This window comes from Mesoplodon bidens (assembly GCF_964165515.1).
Source record: "Mesoplodon bidens genome assembly, chromosome: 14".
Lineage (NCBI taxonomy): Eukaryota > Metazoa > Chordata > Mammalia > Artiodactyla > Ziphiidae > Mesoplodon > Mesoplodon bidens.
In genome coordinates, this window is record NC_138170.1 from 59,628,461 (window position 1) to 59,646,023 (window position 17,563).

The following is a 17,563-nucleotide window of genomic DNA, read 5'->3' on the forward strand; positions in this document are numbered from 1 at the left end:
TATTTAGACAGTTTCGTAAATACAACCTCCTATTTCTCAGAGCCAGGCTGTAGCCTTGTGTGGGACCAGCAGTTGTACTTGCAAACACAACATCTTCCTACACTGTAACTTGAATACAGCAGAGGCACATTTTCTCTCTACATCCCCACATGTCTACAGGTTTCCGTCCATGTTACTGGTGGTAGGTTCCAATCTAACCATTAATTGTTCTAATCTAACTGCTGATTTCTGCATGGGCCTTTTCAGGCTGGTTCTTGGAAGCTGCTCTTTCAACCTGCTTGGGCTTATGGTCTCTTCTCTTTCAGTTTCTTTACTAGGCCCTCTCCTAAGTGTTGTCTCCTTGAGTCTGTGTGTGTGTGTGGGTAGCCCAACATTGCATTGAAAGTAGCTTTCTCAAAAATGGCAAAATATTAATTTCCTCATCAACAACCTTCATGTTTTCATGGTCTTTAGAATATTGGTCAATACCTTCTACAAAGTTGTGGATTGTCATACGGTTCTTCCATTCCTTTTTTTTTTTTTTCATTCTGCTTAAAGAATTACATGGAAAAAAATATTTCAGTGCTAGTCATTAGCTTCCAGTTAACTTGATATGCCTTCAAAGATAGAGGGGGAACCTGCATACTGTTCTCCATAGTGGCTGTATCAATTCAAAGATATTTAAAAAAAAAAAAAAGATGGGCTATGTTTGTGAAGAAGTTGTCAGACGCCTAGAGAAATAGATGTAATGGAAGCCCCCAGGGGAAATTCTGCATATGATATTCTGCAGCATTATTGGGAATGAACTCATTCTGAGAATCTCAAAATTAGAAAGGATCTCAAGGGTGTCTACTTCAATCCCCATCAAATTCTGGACTCATATTTGCAACGTTTCCACCAAGAGGGCGTCCAGCACTGTCTTGAATACTTTGTAGGATAGGGAACTTCCTAACTCCCATTCTTTGGACCACACGATTAGTATATCAGGATATATTAAGGCAAATCTTGTGGTTGTTTTCATCCTCTAGTCCTGGATCTGTCCCCTGGGACCAGGCAGAGTGAATCCACCTTCTACTTATCTTCAGATATTTGAAGGCAGCTATGCCCCAAGCCTTCTCTGCTCTCAACCAAAAAGTCCTTACTTCCTCAGCTAGCATTTTAAAGACTGATAATAATAAATTTCCTGTTTTGGGCTTACCTATGTAAGAGTAAATGCCTTATAAGTAAATATAAAAATAGCTGTTACTAAATATGATTTGGGTGTGTGATAAAAGTCTGTCAAATTGGTACTTACATGTTACAATTTTTTTTCTGTAGCCAAGTAATATATTTTTAGTAGGTATGAACAAAATAAAGATTGGAGACTTTGGACTTGTAACATACCTGAAAAATGATGAAGCGCGGACAAGTAAACAGGGAACTAAGCGATACATGAGCCCAGAACAGGTGAGTTCCCCTTCCTTTCTGTTGATATATATTTTTATCTCTTTCATTTTTTTAACTATAATAATAATAGGCACCTCTCATAAAATTAAAACAGTACAGAAGTAAATAGAATAAAAATGGAAAACTCTCCTTACCCTTCCTTTCTACTCTTCTCACTAGAGTTTGTGGTTTATCCTTTTAGATCATTATAAAAAATATACAGATACAAATATATATTTACAGAGACTTTTTACACAAAAACATACATAAATACATTTTACAAGATACTATAATGTTATTTTGTGACTTAATTTTCTTTTACTCAACAGTGTATCATAATCTTTCCATAGCTGTACAAATAGATTTGACACATTATTTTTAACAAGTGTATTGTATGCCAAAGTATAGATGTAGCGGCACTCATTTAACTATTGCCTTATTGATGGGCATTTATTTAGGTTGTTTCCAACTTTTTACATTTATAGACTTGTTATGTGTCTTCCTCCTTATCTTTGAGTCTAAAAACAAATATTTTGATAATAATCCATGATAGATTCTTTGAAGTGAAATTGTTGACTAGAATGACAGGTGCAGTTCTAAGTTGATACATACTATTAACGCATATATGTGGAACCTGGAAAAATGGTACAGATGAACCAGTTTGCAGGGCAGAAATAGAGACACCGATGTAGAGAACAAACATATGGACACCAAGGGGGGAAAGTGGCGGGGGTGGGATGAACTGGGAGATTGGGATTGACGTGTATATACTAATATGTATAAAATAGATAACTAATAAGAACCTTCTGTATAAAAAATAGATAAAATACAAAAATTCAAAAAAACTTGATACATGCTGTGAAATTGTCATTCAAAACAGGTGACTAGTATGTTCTCCTACTAATGTGTACGAGAATGCTGCCTCCTCCCTCACACTCTCAGTCAGACTATGGAATTATCAGACTGCAGGCTGTCTTCTACTGTCAATCCATTGCTCCAATGTCCCTTTATCACAGTATTCCATTTGGATGAAAAGGCACCTAGTCTTTGATCTGGGTATAAAATTCACAGTATGTTAGAAGTAGCAATAAAAATAAATTTATAAAAAAATACACTTAAAATTCCATTTAAAAAATTGCACCTTCTTAAAAATGCCAAAATATGTCTCAAAACAGAAAACTAAATATAACAAATTTGAATCAAAACATAATAACCCAGTCTTTATTTAAATCATAAATTCCCAGATATCCAAAGCTTTGTTTAGCTAAGTTATAAAGTAGCAGCCTGCCCATTCTTTGATGCTGAAGGTCCTTGATTATCTTTGCTAATAGATAGGAATAGAAGCATAAATACAATGGAATTGCAGAAAACCAAATTTCATTAATATATACAGTAATTTTGAAACATTTTAATTCACCATTGCTCTACTGAGCATCTATTTTGTGAAAGGCACAGAACAGGCATCTAAAGATAAGAAAGTGAGTTAGACACTATCCTTGCTGTCATGAGGATTATAGTTTAACAGGACAGAGATAAAGGAAAAACAAACCTAAAATAATAGTACATGGGTAAGAATTCTAAGAAAAGTGCCAACAAATTGCTATGAGGTGTAGCAGGGAGGACTGATTTTGCTAACGATGGTTTTTTGTTTTGGTTTGGTTTTTGGTCACTGAGATGAATGAGGTGTAGCTTGATCTTTTTTTTTTTTTTTTTTTTTGGCTGCGTTGGGTCTTCGTTGCTGCGCGCGGGCTTTCTCTAGTTGCGGCGAGCGGGGGCTGCTCTTCATTGTGGTGTGTGGGCTTCTCATTGCGGTGGCTTCTCATTGCGGAGCATGGGCTCTAGGCACGTGGGGTTCAGTAGTTGTGATACACGGGCTCAGTAGTTGTGGCTCGCAGGCTCTAGAGCTCAGGCTCAGTAGTTGTGGCGCACGGGCTTCATTGCTCCATGGCATGTGGGATCTTCCTGGACCAGGGATCAAACCTGTGTCCCCTGCATTGGCAGGCGGATTCTTAACCACTGTGCCACCAGGGAAGTCCCTCAATACTTTCTTTATGGCTTCTGGGTTAATCGTTTTTAATTTGGAGGTCCTTCCTACCACAAGATTATAAAAATATTTCGTGTTTTTATTGACACTTTAGCTGAATTAATTTTTGTATATATATGAAGGAGTATAACTTGATTTTCCCCATGTGGGTATGAAACTGCCCCATCACCATGTATCAAATTGTTAATGATCTAAAATATTCTTTTAAGGAAAATTTGTAGAGACAAGAAGTAGAACAGAGGTTACTAGGGGCTGAGGGGAGAGAGGAATGGGACGTTGTTGTTTAATGGGTACATTTTCTGTTTGGGATGATGAAAAAATTTCTGGAGATAGATAGTGGTGATGATTATGCAACATTGTGAAGGCAATGCCACTAAATTGTACAAATGGAAATGGTTAAAACGGTAAATTTTATATATATATTTAACACAATATAAATATGCTGTTTTATCATACATGAAATTCCCACACACTTATGGATCTGTTTCCGGACTCTATTCTGTCCAGTTGATTTATTTAATGTTTTTCCTCTTTAATATCATCCTGTTTGATTATTATAGCATTATAAAATGTTTTATATTTTAGCATTATAAAATTATTATAACATTATATAATGTCCTGATAGATATCAGGACATTATTCTTCAATTAAAAAATGTTCTACCTTAAGCTTATACAGTACTGTAGGTCAATTATATCTCAATGAAACTGGAAGAAAAAAATGTTCTTAGTGTTCACATTTACTATTCCAAATAAACTGTAGAACCAGTTTGTCATGTTCCACAACTGGTGTTGATGTTTTGATAGCAATTGCATTATATTTAAGGATTCAATTGAGGGGAATTGACATCCTTATATATTTGAGACTTCTTCTCCAAGAAGTCTCTAAGAAATTGGTATATTTCTCCCATTATTCAAATCCTCCTCAGTCAGCTTTTGCCAGGCTATGCTATGGTAACAAATGACACTGATTTCCTAGTGGCATACACAACACCAGAGGTTTATTTCTTGCTCACGTGGTGTGATGGCTGCAGTCTTGGCCCAGTTTTGCCCCACGTGTCTCCTTCATTCTAGAACCCAGGCTGAAGGAAGAACCCTATCTGGGTATTGCTGTCCTCACTGCAGAAAGCAGTGTCAGAACCTTGTGATGGCTTTTAAGATTCTGCTCCTCAGTGGCATACATCACTAAAAGTCATTGCCCGGAGCAAATTGGCCAGCTCAAGACAAACACATGGTGGGGAAGTGTCATGCTCTCTCTGGGAGGCCAGTGCACAATTGGGAGCAATAATATATTCTACCTCAAGGCCACTTTTATATTCTTCAATGAAAATATTCAATGAAAATTTGTTTTTTCTTTGTGAAGATTGCTCATATTTTTAAAGCTTTTCCCTGGATATGTATCGTGTCTTGCTATTAAAATGGGATTCCTTGTATCTTATTGGTTATTAATGAGGCTGTTGATTTTTAAAATATATTTATTTTTAATTGTGGTAAAATACACATAACATAAAATTTACCATCTTTACCAGTTTTAAGTGTCCAATTCAGTGGCATTAAGTACATTCACACTGTTGTGCTACAATTACTACCATCCATCCACAGAACTTTTCACCTTGCCAAACTGAAACTCTGGACCCATTGAATAGCTCTCCATTCCCCTCTTTCCCAGCCCCAGGCAGCCACCATTCTACTTTCTCTATGAATTTGGATACTCTAAGGACCTCTTATAAGTGGAATCACACAGTGTTGGTCCTTTTCTGAGTTATTTCACTCGGCATAATATCCTCAAGATTCATCTATGTTGTAGCGTATGTCAGAATTTCCTTCCTTTTTAAGGCTGAAGAGTATTCCATTGTATGGATATATCACACTATGTTAACCTCTCGCATCGATGGATATTAGGGTTGCTTCTACCTTTTAGCTACTTTGAGTATCACTGTATTGCTGCTATGAATATGGTTGTACAGCTATCAATTCATGAATGTTTGGCTTATATATAGACTTATTACTCTAGTAGGTGGGTTTGTTTTGTTTTGTTTTGTTTGTTTTTTTGGTTGATTGCTTACTGTTTATTTTCATCTTTTGGGGTTGTTTGTCCTATCTTTTTTTTTTTTTATAAATGCCCTTTAAAGATGATTTTTTACTGAAAGGTAATATATCTTTCAAAATACCCCTATTATTTTGTCATCTAAGAAAAAATACACTGAGCCATCTGATGGTTTGAGAGTCTAGAATGAAGAAGGAACACACCTCTTCCTTTGGGGACTGACTATTCAGCATAAAAACATAAGTTTTTTGCAAAGTGTGAAGGTAGAAGACAGTAGGGGAATAACAGCTCCCTTTTAACTCCCACTCTCTTAAATACCTCCTGCATCCTATATTGTCACATTTTATTGAGGAATAATTTATACACCATAAAATGCACAGATATTAAATGTACATTTTTTTTTAGTTTTGACAAAGGCATAGACCTGTGAAACCTACAAGCCTATGAAAATGTAGAACATTTTCCTCACCCTAGAGTATTCCCTTAGACCCCTTTCCAGTCAGTCACTCCTCTCCACTGCCCAGAGGCAACCAGTGCTCTGACTTCTGTCACCATAGACTAGTCTTCCCTGTTCTTGAGCTTCATAAGGACGGAATCATATAGTATGTACTTTTTTTTTTTTTTTTTTTTTGTGGTTCGCGGGCCTCTCACTGTTGTGGCCTCTCCCGTTGCGGAGCACAGGCTCTGGACGCGCAGGCTCAGTGGCCATGGCTCATGGGCCCAGCCGCTTTGCGGCATGTGGGATCTTCCCGGACCGGCGCACGAACCCATGTCCCTTGCATCGGCAGGCGGACTCTCAACCACTGTGCCACCAGGGAAGCCCCAGGATGTACTCTTTTGTATTTGATTATTTCACTGAAAGTAATGTCTGTTGGAGAACCTTTAGTTGTTGCTTATATCAGCAGATTCTTTTTTGTGGCTGAATACTATTCTGTTGTATGAATATACCACAATTTGTTCATCCATTCTTCTGTTGATAGACATTTGGATTGCTTCCAGTTGTGGAATATTATGAATAAATCTGCTATGAACATTTGCATACAGCTGATTTACTGGGCACGATTTTAACTGCTTCACCTGCTCGTCTCGTCTAACCCTGCAGTTAAGCTACGAGGTTAAAACTATTGTTATCTCCATTTTATGGTTGAGATTATTCCCACATTGATGGTGATTCAACTATTTAGTGACAGAGATTTGAACCTGGGCAGTCAGACTCCACACATCTTGCTAATAAACATACATTGTTGTGTGATACATTTTGGTCAGATAACTTTTTTGGCTTTAGAAGGCTTGGTTGTTTATATCAGATGAGTCACAATTGTAAATATACTTTTGCTTCTTCAGATTTCTTCTGTGGAAGACTATGGAAATGAAGTGGACATCTTTGCTTTGGGGCTAATTCTTGCAGAACTTCTTCACATATGTTCCACTTTGACAGAAACAGTGAAGGTAAATAATCTCACAGAAAGAATTAAGCAACAAATATTATTGGCTGTCATGTCCAAAGTGCTTTTGCAGACAGTTATTGCCTTCACATGAGGATGGGCTAGAGCATATTAGTGCTGACTGCAAATGAAATATGAATTTTTATCCCTTTCATGTTTGGGCAACCAGTAGTTTTTGTTAAAGATCAAAAACTTTGGTCTTCTTTGGAAGGTGTGTACATCTCATAAAACTGTAGCTGTTTCTTCCTAATTGAGTCACTCTGTAAAATTGTTTTGATTGCCTGCTTTGCATAAGACCCTGTGCTGCGTGCTCCAAGGGTTATGAAAATAAATAAGCCTTGTTCTCAGGGAGCTTATATTCTAGGAGGAAAGGTAACATAAGACAATGCTGTAAATGTTTTAGGAGGAGGCATGAAGTCTAATGGAAACAGCTAGGAGGGAGGTCTTGCCAGCTGTAGGGATTTAGGTTTCATGGAGACATTTAAATTGAGCTCTGAAGGACTGGTTGACTTCTAATAGTCCAGATTGGAAAGAAGGCCATGTGGAGATAGGAATGTGAAAAGTGTGTTTGGGAATAGCTGGCCGGTGTCACTTTTATTGGAGTATATAAGTCAAGGAAGTAGTGGTTGATGGTACTGGAAAGATATATTGGGGCTAAATTAAGGCAAGAATATGGACTTTCTTGTGGAGGCAGCAGGGAGCCACTGAAGACTGCATGCAACTGGATATCCTAGTCTGAAGCTCAGTAAAAGGGACTCACCTGGATTCGACAGCCTTCTTCTCTGTAAAACAGGGATAATGAAAATACCTATTGCATAGGGTTCCAAAAAGGATGAAGGGTGATAATTCATATGATGCTCTTAACACTTCAACATGCTGTAATGTTCAGGATGGTTATAACCTGGGGTGGGTGGAGGAGAGGATTCCTGCTTGCTTCTTGGCTAAAGAGATTTTCCAAAGATCTAGAAATATCCCAGATTTAGAGTATCCCCAACTTTAGTGCTCCAAAGTGAATAATTTACTAATGAATATATATGTTTAATTTTTAGCTTTTTGAAAATCTAAGGGATGGCATCTTCTCAGGTGTATTTGACAACAAAGAAGTAAGCACTTAAAAATAATCGGAATTTTATTTATTGCAATGTTTTATTTCCTAGTATTGACTCTTACTATCATTACAGAAAAATCTTCTCCAGAAATTACTCTCAAATGATCCCAAGAAACGACCTAACACATTGGAAATACTGAAGACTTTGAAGGAGTGGAATAATATTGCAGAGAAAAAGGAACGAAATACATGTTAGATACTTAAAAAGTATCCTTCTTCTGATACTCCATTTTCCTATAACTGTCTAAAGTCTGCTTGGGAATATTAATGGTATTTATCTTCTATTTTCCTTTCTCCCTTAATTTTTTGCCACATTTGCAGAAAGGTTTGCATTTTTTCTTACTTCAAAAACATTCTTACATTTGCCTTCCCCTTGCTCATCTCCTTATTATGAGGATGGAGGGAAAATGCCTCAAATTTTCTTTTTAATACCAATTAGTTAATCAATTAATGAATGACTATTTATTAAATGCCTGCTGTTTCTAGGCCAGAAAGATATAAGATCTATCTCTGTCCAAAATAGCTAACAATCCAGCTGGAGAAATATGGTAACCATGAAAAGATAAGTATAATCACTTTGGAAAGCAATTTGGTATCATCTAGCAAAGTTAAATGTATATTGCCATTCCTGAAAAGCCATCAATTCCATTGCTACATACATGTGCACAGGAATGTTCATAGAAATGCCGTTTATTATAGTCAAAGGAACAGGAAACAGCGCTAATGTGCACCAGAAGAAGAATGGATACATAAATTGTATTCACACACTGGAATACTATATAGTGTTTTATAGTGAAAATGAAGGAATTACAGCTAAATGCACTAACGTGCCACATCTCTCAGGAACATAATATTAAGCAAACAAAGCAGATTGCACAAAATACTGTATAAAGTTCAAGAACATGCTAAGTGAAATGTGTGCTTAGGTATTCAAGCAAATGTGGTAAAACAATAAAGGGAAGGAAAGGATTGAGAACTATTATTACATTCTGATAGTGATTGTCTCTGAGGAGGGATGGGAATGATGTGATTGGAGAAATGGACTTCTGAAGTAACAGTTAACTTTCTTTTCTTACACTGGCTGTTGAGTCCACTAGTGTGTACTGCATAATTATTCTATTTCTCTTAAATACATTTTGTACCTATTATAACAGACACTTTAAAGAGATGATAACTATGCTGTAAGACAGTAGCTGAGCATAGAAAACAATCAGTCTGGAGGGGTGAGATCACTCTGTGCTGAGGAACCATGGCACAGGGCTTAGAAGTGACACTCCAGTGAGACTTCCAAGTATGTGAAGGATTTAGATGAATAGAGAGGAGAACATTTGGGCAGTATGGGCAAGGGGCATGGCATGCGTTCTGGAAAAGATAGATTTGAGGAACATTGGGTATACTAGTTTGTTTCCCTGAATTGCTGTAGGGAATGCCGGAAAATAATATGAGCTGTATCTTGGAAGAAGCTGAGGGTTACTTTAAGCTTTATAGCATCCAACTGCCGTTCTAGAATTGTCATATAATTTTACAATTTTAAAAATGAGCCAAATTTAGGCTTAGCAGAAAAATCATAGTAATAGATAATATTTTTGTGAAGGCTTATAGCAATTTCTAAAAAGTGTTACTAAAAGCATTTAATATGGTCTTCAACTCCCATGCAGTATTTGATTAAGGCAAGGGTCATCAATGGATACTAAAATTATTGGTTGAAAAGGCGTTGGGAAACAGGAGCCTCAAAAGGATTTAAATATAGTCTGACAGATGATATTACAAAGGGGAAAATGTATCTTTAAAATGGAAAGATCTTATCACCACAATAATAAAGTAATTAAATTTAGCATCACCGAAAGTGGAAGAACCTAACATCATGACCCTCCTGATGTGATATAAGAATTATACACTATCACCTATTTAGTTTTCTTGCCCAAAGTGTTTAACTGGAATTTAATCATGAAGAAATGATTAGATAAATCCTGAAAGAAGTCATTCGATAAGGTAATTAACTTGGATTTCTCAAAAAGTCAGTATCATGAAAAAAAAAAAGTAGGGGAATTCTTCTAAACACAAAGAGACTAGAGACATGCAATGACCAAATGCAATGCTTGAATCTTGATTGTATACTGGATATTAATAAAAGAAAGAAAGAAAAACCCAGAAAATAGCTATAAAAGACATTTTTCAGGTAGTTGAGAACATTTGAATATAGACTGCATATTAAATGATGTTATACAATAATTGATAATTTTCTTAGGTGTGATAATGATATTATGGTCATGCCAGAAAATGTCTTATTCCTAGGCAATGCATGCAGAAATACTTAGGGGTGAAGTGGCATGACATATGCAACTTCCAAATGTTCAGCAAAAATCAATGATAATACATATATATACAGAAAGATAATATATATAATACATATATATATAGAAAGAGAGGAAATGTGGCAAAATGTTAACAATTGAAAAATTGATAAATCTAGGTGGACAATATAGAAGTGTTTCTTGTATTATTCTTGGAGCTTTTCTGTAGGTTTGAAATTTTTCTGGGTGGAGAGAAATCTTTTTTAAGAAACTAATATCTGGATTTGATGAATACGGCTAAACTCAAAAGAAAAACCAATGAATGTGACAAATTAGTGTGAATGTGGCCTTATTTTTACCTTCTTTCATTTTTTAAATTTAAGTATAGTTGATTTGCAATATTAGTTTCAAGTGTACAACATAGTGATTGAATACTTCTATATATCCTTCTCTCACTTTAATATTTCTACTACTATTAAGTAAATAAAGCATCCCTTGCTGATTTTATTTATTTGAGTATATATTTTCTCAGCCTCAAAACTATAGTAAATAAAAAGTATCCTCAGGCTTCCCTGGTGGCGCAGTGGTTAAGAATCCGCCTGCCAGTGCAGGGGACACGGGTTCAAGCCCTGGTTCGGGAAGATCCCACATGCTGTGGAGCAAGTAAGCCCATGCACCACAACTACTGAGCCTGTGCTTTAGAGCCTGTGAGCCACAACTACTGAGCCCGCGTGCCATAACTACTGAAGCCCACGCGCCTAGAGCCCAAGCTCCTCAACAAGAGAAGCCACCACAATGAGAAGCCCGCACACCGCTATGAAGAGTATCCCCTGCTCACTGCAACTAGAGGAAGCTTGCACACAGCAACAAAGACCCAACGCGGCCAAAATTAAATAAGTTTAAAAAAAAAAAAGTACCCTCTTATCAGAGGAGGAGAGGGGCAAAGGCCAGGGACCTTATTTGATAATTAAAACATACATACATGCAGAGATTTTTTTTTTTTTTTTTTTTTTTTTTTGCGGTACACGGGCCTCTCACTGTTGTGGCCTCTCATGTTGCAGAGCACAGGCTCCGGACGCGCAGGCTCAGCGGCCATGGCTCACGAGCCCAGCCGCTCCACAGCATGTGGGATTCTCCTGGACCGGGGCACAAACCTGTGTCCCCTGCATCGGCAGGCAGACTCTCAACCACTGCGCCACCAGGGAAGCCCCATGCAGAGATTTTGAAGAGCTATTGTGACCTAGCTGCTTCCCTAGAAAAAGAACTTATAGGAAATTTTTATTACTAACCATACATATATTTTTTATTAAATGTGCACGTATTTAACATAAGTACATATATATGTAACTTACTCAGAGCATGTATGTTATTTGTGTTAGGTATATTTAGTATAAATACACATATACATATATAAGTGTGTGTGTTTCTGTGTATGGCCAGCTATATAATTTGTGGGACCCAATGCAAAATGAAAATGTGAGGCCCTTGTTCAAAAATTAACATGGGGCCTTACGCAACCACACAGGTTGCGTGTCTATGAAGTCAGACTTGCGTGTACATACACGTGTATACACACATATATACATACATGCACACCTATGTATGAAATGTTTAGAAGTCTAAAAGCAAGCTTTCCCCAGACTCCATCATCCAGTGTACCTACCTGAGAGAGACACTCATAGCATCTATTTCCTACTTGAGTGTTCAGCATAGCTTGAGGTTCTTGGCATGCTAACTTTTTCATTATGAATATGGAATAATTTCAATATTATTCATATTTTTAATACATTTTTATGTTAAAACATACACAAAAACAGAGATAAGAATAATGAAATTCTATGTACTCATTATCCAGCTTCAATAGCTATCAATATTCTGTCTTTCCTGTTTCATTTACCCCTTCCTTTTAAAAAATGTCTTTTGCTGGAGGATTTTAAATTTCAGGCATTTTATCATTTCACTTGTAAATACTTAAAGATGTATTTCTAACAGATTAGATCTTTTTAATTTTAACCAAACCATGATATCATTGTCACTCAACAAAATTAATAAGATTTTCTTAACTATCATGTAATAATCAGCCTGTATTGAGTTTTCCTATCTCAAAAATGTCTTTCTGTAGAGTGTTTAAATCAGGATCCAACATTTCATTTAGTTGGTATGTCTCTTTTACTCTATAACATTCACCTCGTTTTTAATTTCTTTCCTCTTGCCATTTATTTGAGGAAGGAATAGGTCATATATCCTACAGAATTTCCTTCACTTAGGATTTGGCTGATGGTATCCCCATGGTGTCTAGTTAGATCTAGAAACTTGATTTGATTCTGTTCTGAAATTTTTTTCTGAGAATACTCCCTAGGTGAGTACTATATACCTTCTTTTGCTTCACTCCCGGAGGAGCATGATGTCTGGTTGTTCTGCTTTCGGTGATTTTAAGTTTGGTCGGTGGCTTGTGTAGATGGTGTCATCTACTACGATCAATCTTCCTTGTCAATCTTTCACCTAATGGTGTTAGCAGCCATTGATGATTATTGCCTGGATCCATTATTTCATTAGGGGTTGCAAAATAGTGATTTTCGGATTCTATCAAACCTCTCACATTTATCATCTGTGATTCTTCTATGAAGAACTTTCCCTAAAGTTGAATGGGACAGATGGGATAAATATTTATTTTTAGAATGAAGTGGCATCCCAGCAACGTCCAAAGGTGACACAGAGGGTTTTTTTTAAGGCAGGAGTGTGATCCAACCTATACTTTGAAAGTGTTTAGACTGGGTTAGAGCAGGAAAAGACTATATTTGAAAGGTCAGAAGTCCGAGAGGCTAAGAGGGCCTGAACAGTAGGAGGGGACAGACCAAGAGGAGCTGGCAACTAACTGCATGTGAGGATTCAGGGAAATGTAAGCATCAGAGATTACCTCTAGGTCGGTTGGATGGTGAGTGCCAGGAGTATGATGCCCTTAGAGAAGGTACAAATCTCAATCAAGTTAACCCCGTCAAGGAGCCATGCATATTTCAGAGATATTTTGGCTCACGCTGTTACCTATCACAGTTTTTAGTTAGAATTTAAGCCAATAGTGGGGCCACTTTTCACATGTCAGCATGCTGAGGGGGAGCAGATTTGGGAGGTAAAACACTGGATCTCATTTGGAGATGCCAAGTTGGAGGTCCTGCCATATATTCAGGGGAGGGTGTAGAGTGGACTCTAGGAAATGCAGGAGAGGAACTTGAGAGAAGGGGTGAACTGGAATCATACACAGAAGAGATGTGTATGTTATCTGGAAGTAAGCCCTGATGCTTAACTTTGAATCCAAGGGATTGCCCAGGGAGAGATTACATAGAGGAGAGGGCTCAGAAACAAAAGCACAGCAGACACCTCCATTTAGACATTTACTCTTTATATCTAAATGTCAATCCACTCCCTAATGTCTGTGATTCTACGTCTGTGATCGTGAGCTATCCCAGTCATGACATGTCTTCAGGATGGTCACAGATGCAGGGCCTACAGTTGATAGATGTACAGAGGCCCCACTATTGGCTTACACTCTGACTAAAAACCGTGTAATGGGTAAAACTCTGAGGCAAATCAAATCTCTCTCAAATATGTGTGGCTCTTGAGGGGTCAGTTTGATTGAGACCTGTATTGGTTTCCTAGGGCTGCTGTAACCAATGACCACAAAACTGATGACTGAAAATGACACACATTTATTCTCTTACAGTTCAGGAGGCCTGAAGTGTGAAATGGGTTTCACTGGGCTCAAGTCAAAGTGTTGGCAGGGCTGCACTCCTCTGGGGGGTCCCGTTCTGCATCCCACGTTCAGCATTACCTGAATAGGCCCCAGCCACACAGGTCTGCTCAGGGTCACCTCAATAGGCTTTTGTGCTCAATGGCTCTCGGCTACGGTTTCTACCTGAAATTCCCTTCAATCTTTTTTTAAATAACAGCTTTATTGAGACATAATTCACATACCATAAAATTCACCCCATTTAAAGTATACAGTTCAATGGTATTTAGTATATTCAGAGTTGTGCAACCATCACCACAATCAATTTTAAAACATTTTTGTCACCCCAAAAAGAAACCCTGTACCCATTAGCAGCCATTCCTCATCTTCCTCCAACTCTAGGCAACCACTAATCTACTTTCTATCTCCATAGACTTGCCTATTCTGGACATTTTGTTTAAATGGAATCATACAGTATGTGGTCTTTTTCACTTAGTATGTTTTCTTCTGTGGTATAGCATGGATGGAAATTCCTTTCCCTTTTATTGCCAAATGATATTCAATTATATGGATATATCACATTTTATTCACCTATTCATCAGCTGATGGACATTTGGGTTTCTACTTTCTGGCTAGTATGAATAATGTTGCAATGAATATTGGTGTATGAGTTTTATCTGGACACAGTTCCATTTCTCTTGGGTATAACTTAAGAGTGGAAATGCTGGGTCATATTGTAACTCCTTCCTCATAACTGCGTATCAAAGCTATGTTCAAAGCCCAAATTCAGTGCTGCTACCATAGTGTTCTACCATCTCCCACTTGGAATAAAACTTCTCCCTAATACATCAGTTATTTAGTTCTTCAGTATTGTACCTACCAGTTTGCTTTGGAGCTCAGTTATTCCTGCATGGGTGTTTCCCTCGTAAATTTCTGGAAAGCAGAGGCAGGCTCTCTCATTTTGATTTGCCCCAAGGCAGCAAGTGTATTACCCTGCACTTAAGCAGGAACTCTATAAGTGCTTTTGAATTAGTAGGGAATAAAAGTGTTAAGAATTTCATATACTTGATCCTGCAAAATGTATCTAATACTAAATAATAATAATGTTCACTGTAAAATTTCAACAATTAAATGTTGATAAATAACACTTAAAGTAAAGGTGGGTATGGTAAACCAATTCAGTATATTAAAGTCTATTTATTTTGAATTTTAAAAGCTCCAGTATTTTGGGTTTATAAGTAGGAAAATGAAACATTTTAGAAATTCTAGATAGGTCTCTGAAAATAAACATAGTACAATATAAACAAAAGTAAATGACAACAAGTAAATTTCTGGCCTCTGGCCTGGAAATGCAGACCACAACTCTGGTGGACTTATGGGTTCCATCAAGGTTATTCCTACATTCACAGCATATTTGTTCACAGACATATTCAAAATACTCTAGGCCACTGGGCAGGTTGCCTTACAGTCAGTAAGAGGAGAAAAGGAAGCCAGTTCCTAACTCCATTCTGTCTGAAATTATCCACATGGCGTTGGGTCTGTCCAAATGAATGTTGGTTTGTTGGCTGAAATGACAGGAAAGGATGTGACTATAATTCCAAGAAGATATACTTTGTTTTATCTGTTAATACAATGTTACGATTTTTTAAATGAAAAAAGTAACTATCAAACAGTTTTATCCAACTATATAAGCTCCAATATTTTATATATGTATTTATATTCATAAAAATCATAATTCAGTTTCTAGATGAAGAACTGAGGCCCAGAAGTTAACTATGTTTTCAAGCTCTGCTGCATTTTATTTTTATTTATTTATTTATTTGATTGCATGGGATCTTAGTTGAGGCAGGCAGCCTCCTTAGTTGTGGCATGTAAACTCTCAGTTGCGGCATGTGTGTGTTATCTAGTTTCCTGTCCAGGGCTCTAACCCCGGGCCCCTGTATTGGGAGCATGGAGTCTTATCCACTGCGCCACAAGGAAGTCCCTCTGCTGCATTTTAGAATCAAGGGTAGTGATACACAGGCCACAGTGACCAATTACATCAGAATCTCCGGAGGTGGGACCTTTGTAATATCATTTTTTTTTTTAAAGCTCCCCAAGTTAGACTTGAGAACAAGTGAACTAGGTCACATTAGGTCGGAGGCTAATACGACTCGTACTATTGATTATCTTAATTTGGGCAAGTGTAGGTTAGCTTCTGCTATGTTGTCAGGTATGCTGTTTATAATAAAAAGAAGAGACTGATGTCTTGCTCAATGCTACTGAAAGGTGAGCTGTAAAACTGTACAGATGAGGTCACAACTTGATCCAAAGAACAGTCATGCTCTAGTTTAACCTAGAGCACTAGTTCTCATCCACAGGTGAAAATCAGACACATTCTTAGAACTTTAAAATAAATAGATATCCAGAAACTATCCTAGACTAGCTGAATCACGTCGCTAAGGGTGGCACCTGAGCTTGTGAACTTTAAAAAAGTTCATGATTTTGATGCCCAAACTTAGATGGAGCTCTCTAGAGGTGTGCCACATGGTATGTCTTTAGCTATATCTGGTTAAATTATAGGGAAGCAGAATCCAGCTTAAGACAGAAAAATAACTTTAAAAATGACTTAGAGCTACCCAGCAATGCAATGGTCCATTTTAAGGCAGTGAGCTCTCTGTGGCTGGAGGAATAAAGGCAGAGGTTGGATTACCACCTGCTAGGAATGTTGTCAAAGGGATTAAGAAGTTGGATCACCTGATATTTAAGGTTACTCCTAATTATTGTTTCTTTAGCCAAAATGGGCAATTGTTCACTTATAATGGATATACACATTGCTATGAAAACTCACGATTTTACGGAATATCATAACTACTTTGTTTCTAAAACTGATTAGAATTAAGTACTATTGATGGAACCTTGCCTGACATGACTCGTATTGAGGGGAATACTTTTCCCCTCCTTCTCATGCTTGCATGAAGGGAACTTCTTGCTCCGTGGAAGAGAGAAGTGTGGGAACAAGCTCTGTGAACCTGTATTCATTCCGTCTCAACAGAGAGGTGTCTCATCTGATGAATGATTTTGGGAAAAGGAACTGAGCATGTATGGCCCCACCCCTGAGGGGTTGGTTCTCTCACCTTGAAAGCTAATGGTCTCCTAATGCAAAGGTGGGCTCTGTCCCTCCGAGGCTAGGTCGGCAGTTCTCTAACCAGGGAGATCTCGCAGGGAGCATGACTGGAGAACAAGTCAACTAGCTCTTTATTTCATTGATAATAAAGCTGATATTTTGATCTCTAACTCCCATGTCTTATTTCTCAATTTGCTCCAAAGTGAAGAAGGGAATAAGAGAGTTGGTGTCCTTAAATCCCATAAACGTCACAAAAGAGTCATAAATTATAACTGCCCATGTCTATAATACTTGTGCTCTGAAATGGCTTTCCGTTATGTTTTTGAAGCCAGTGAACAATTATATTCTAAAGTACAAAGTACTTCTAATGTACAAAAACAATGAAACATATA

General features: G+C 37.4%; 1 protein-coding gene across 1 annotated transcript in view; it reads left to right on the forward strand.

Annotated features, from left to right (window-relative positions):
• The window catches only part of EIF2AK2 (eukaryotic translation initiation factor 2 alpha kinase 2), a 39,831-nt gene extending 24,707 nt beyond the window's left edge, over positions 1-15,124 (forward strand). Inside the window, exons 13-17 of the mRNA XM_081253752.1 lie at positions 1,297-1,425; positions 6,839-6,943; positions 7,989-8,042; positions 8,121-8,254; positions 10,888-15,124. Of these exons, the coding sequence (XP_081109878.1) occupies positions 1,297-1,425; positions 6,839-6,943; positions 7,989-8,042; positions 8,121-8,243 (411 nt within the window). The 3' untranslated portion in view covers positions 8,244-8,254; positions 10,888-15,124. The remainder of the gene's footprint in view (positions 1-1,296; positions 1,426-6,838; positions 6,944-7,988; positions 8,043-8,120; positions 8,255-10,887) is intronic.
• The last annotated feature ends 2,439 nt before the right edge of the window (positions 15,125-17,563 follow it).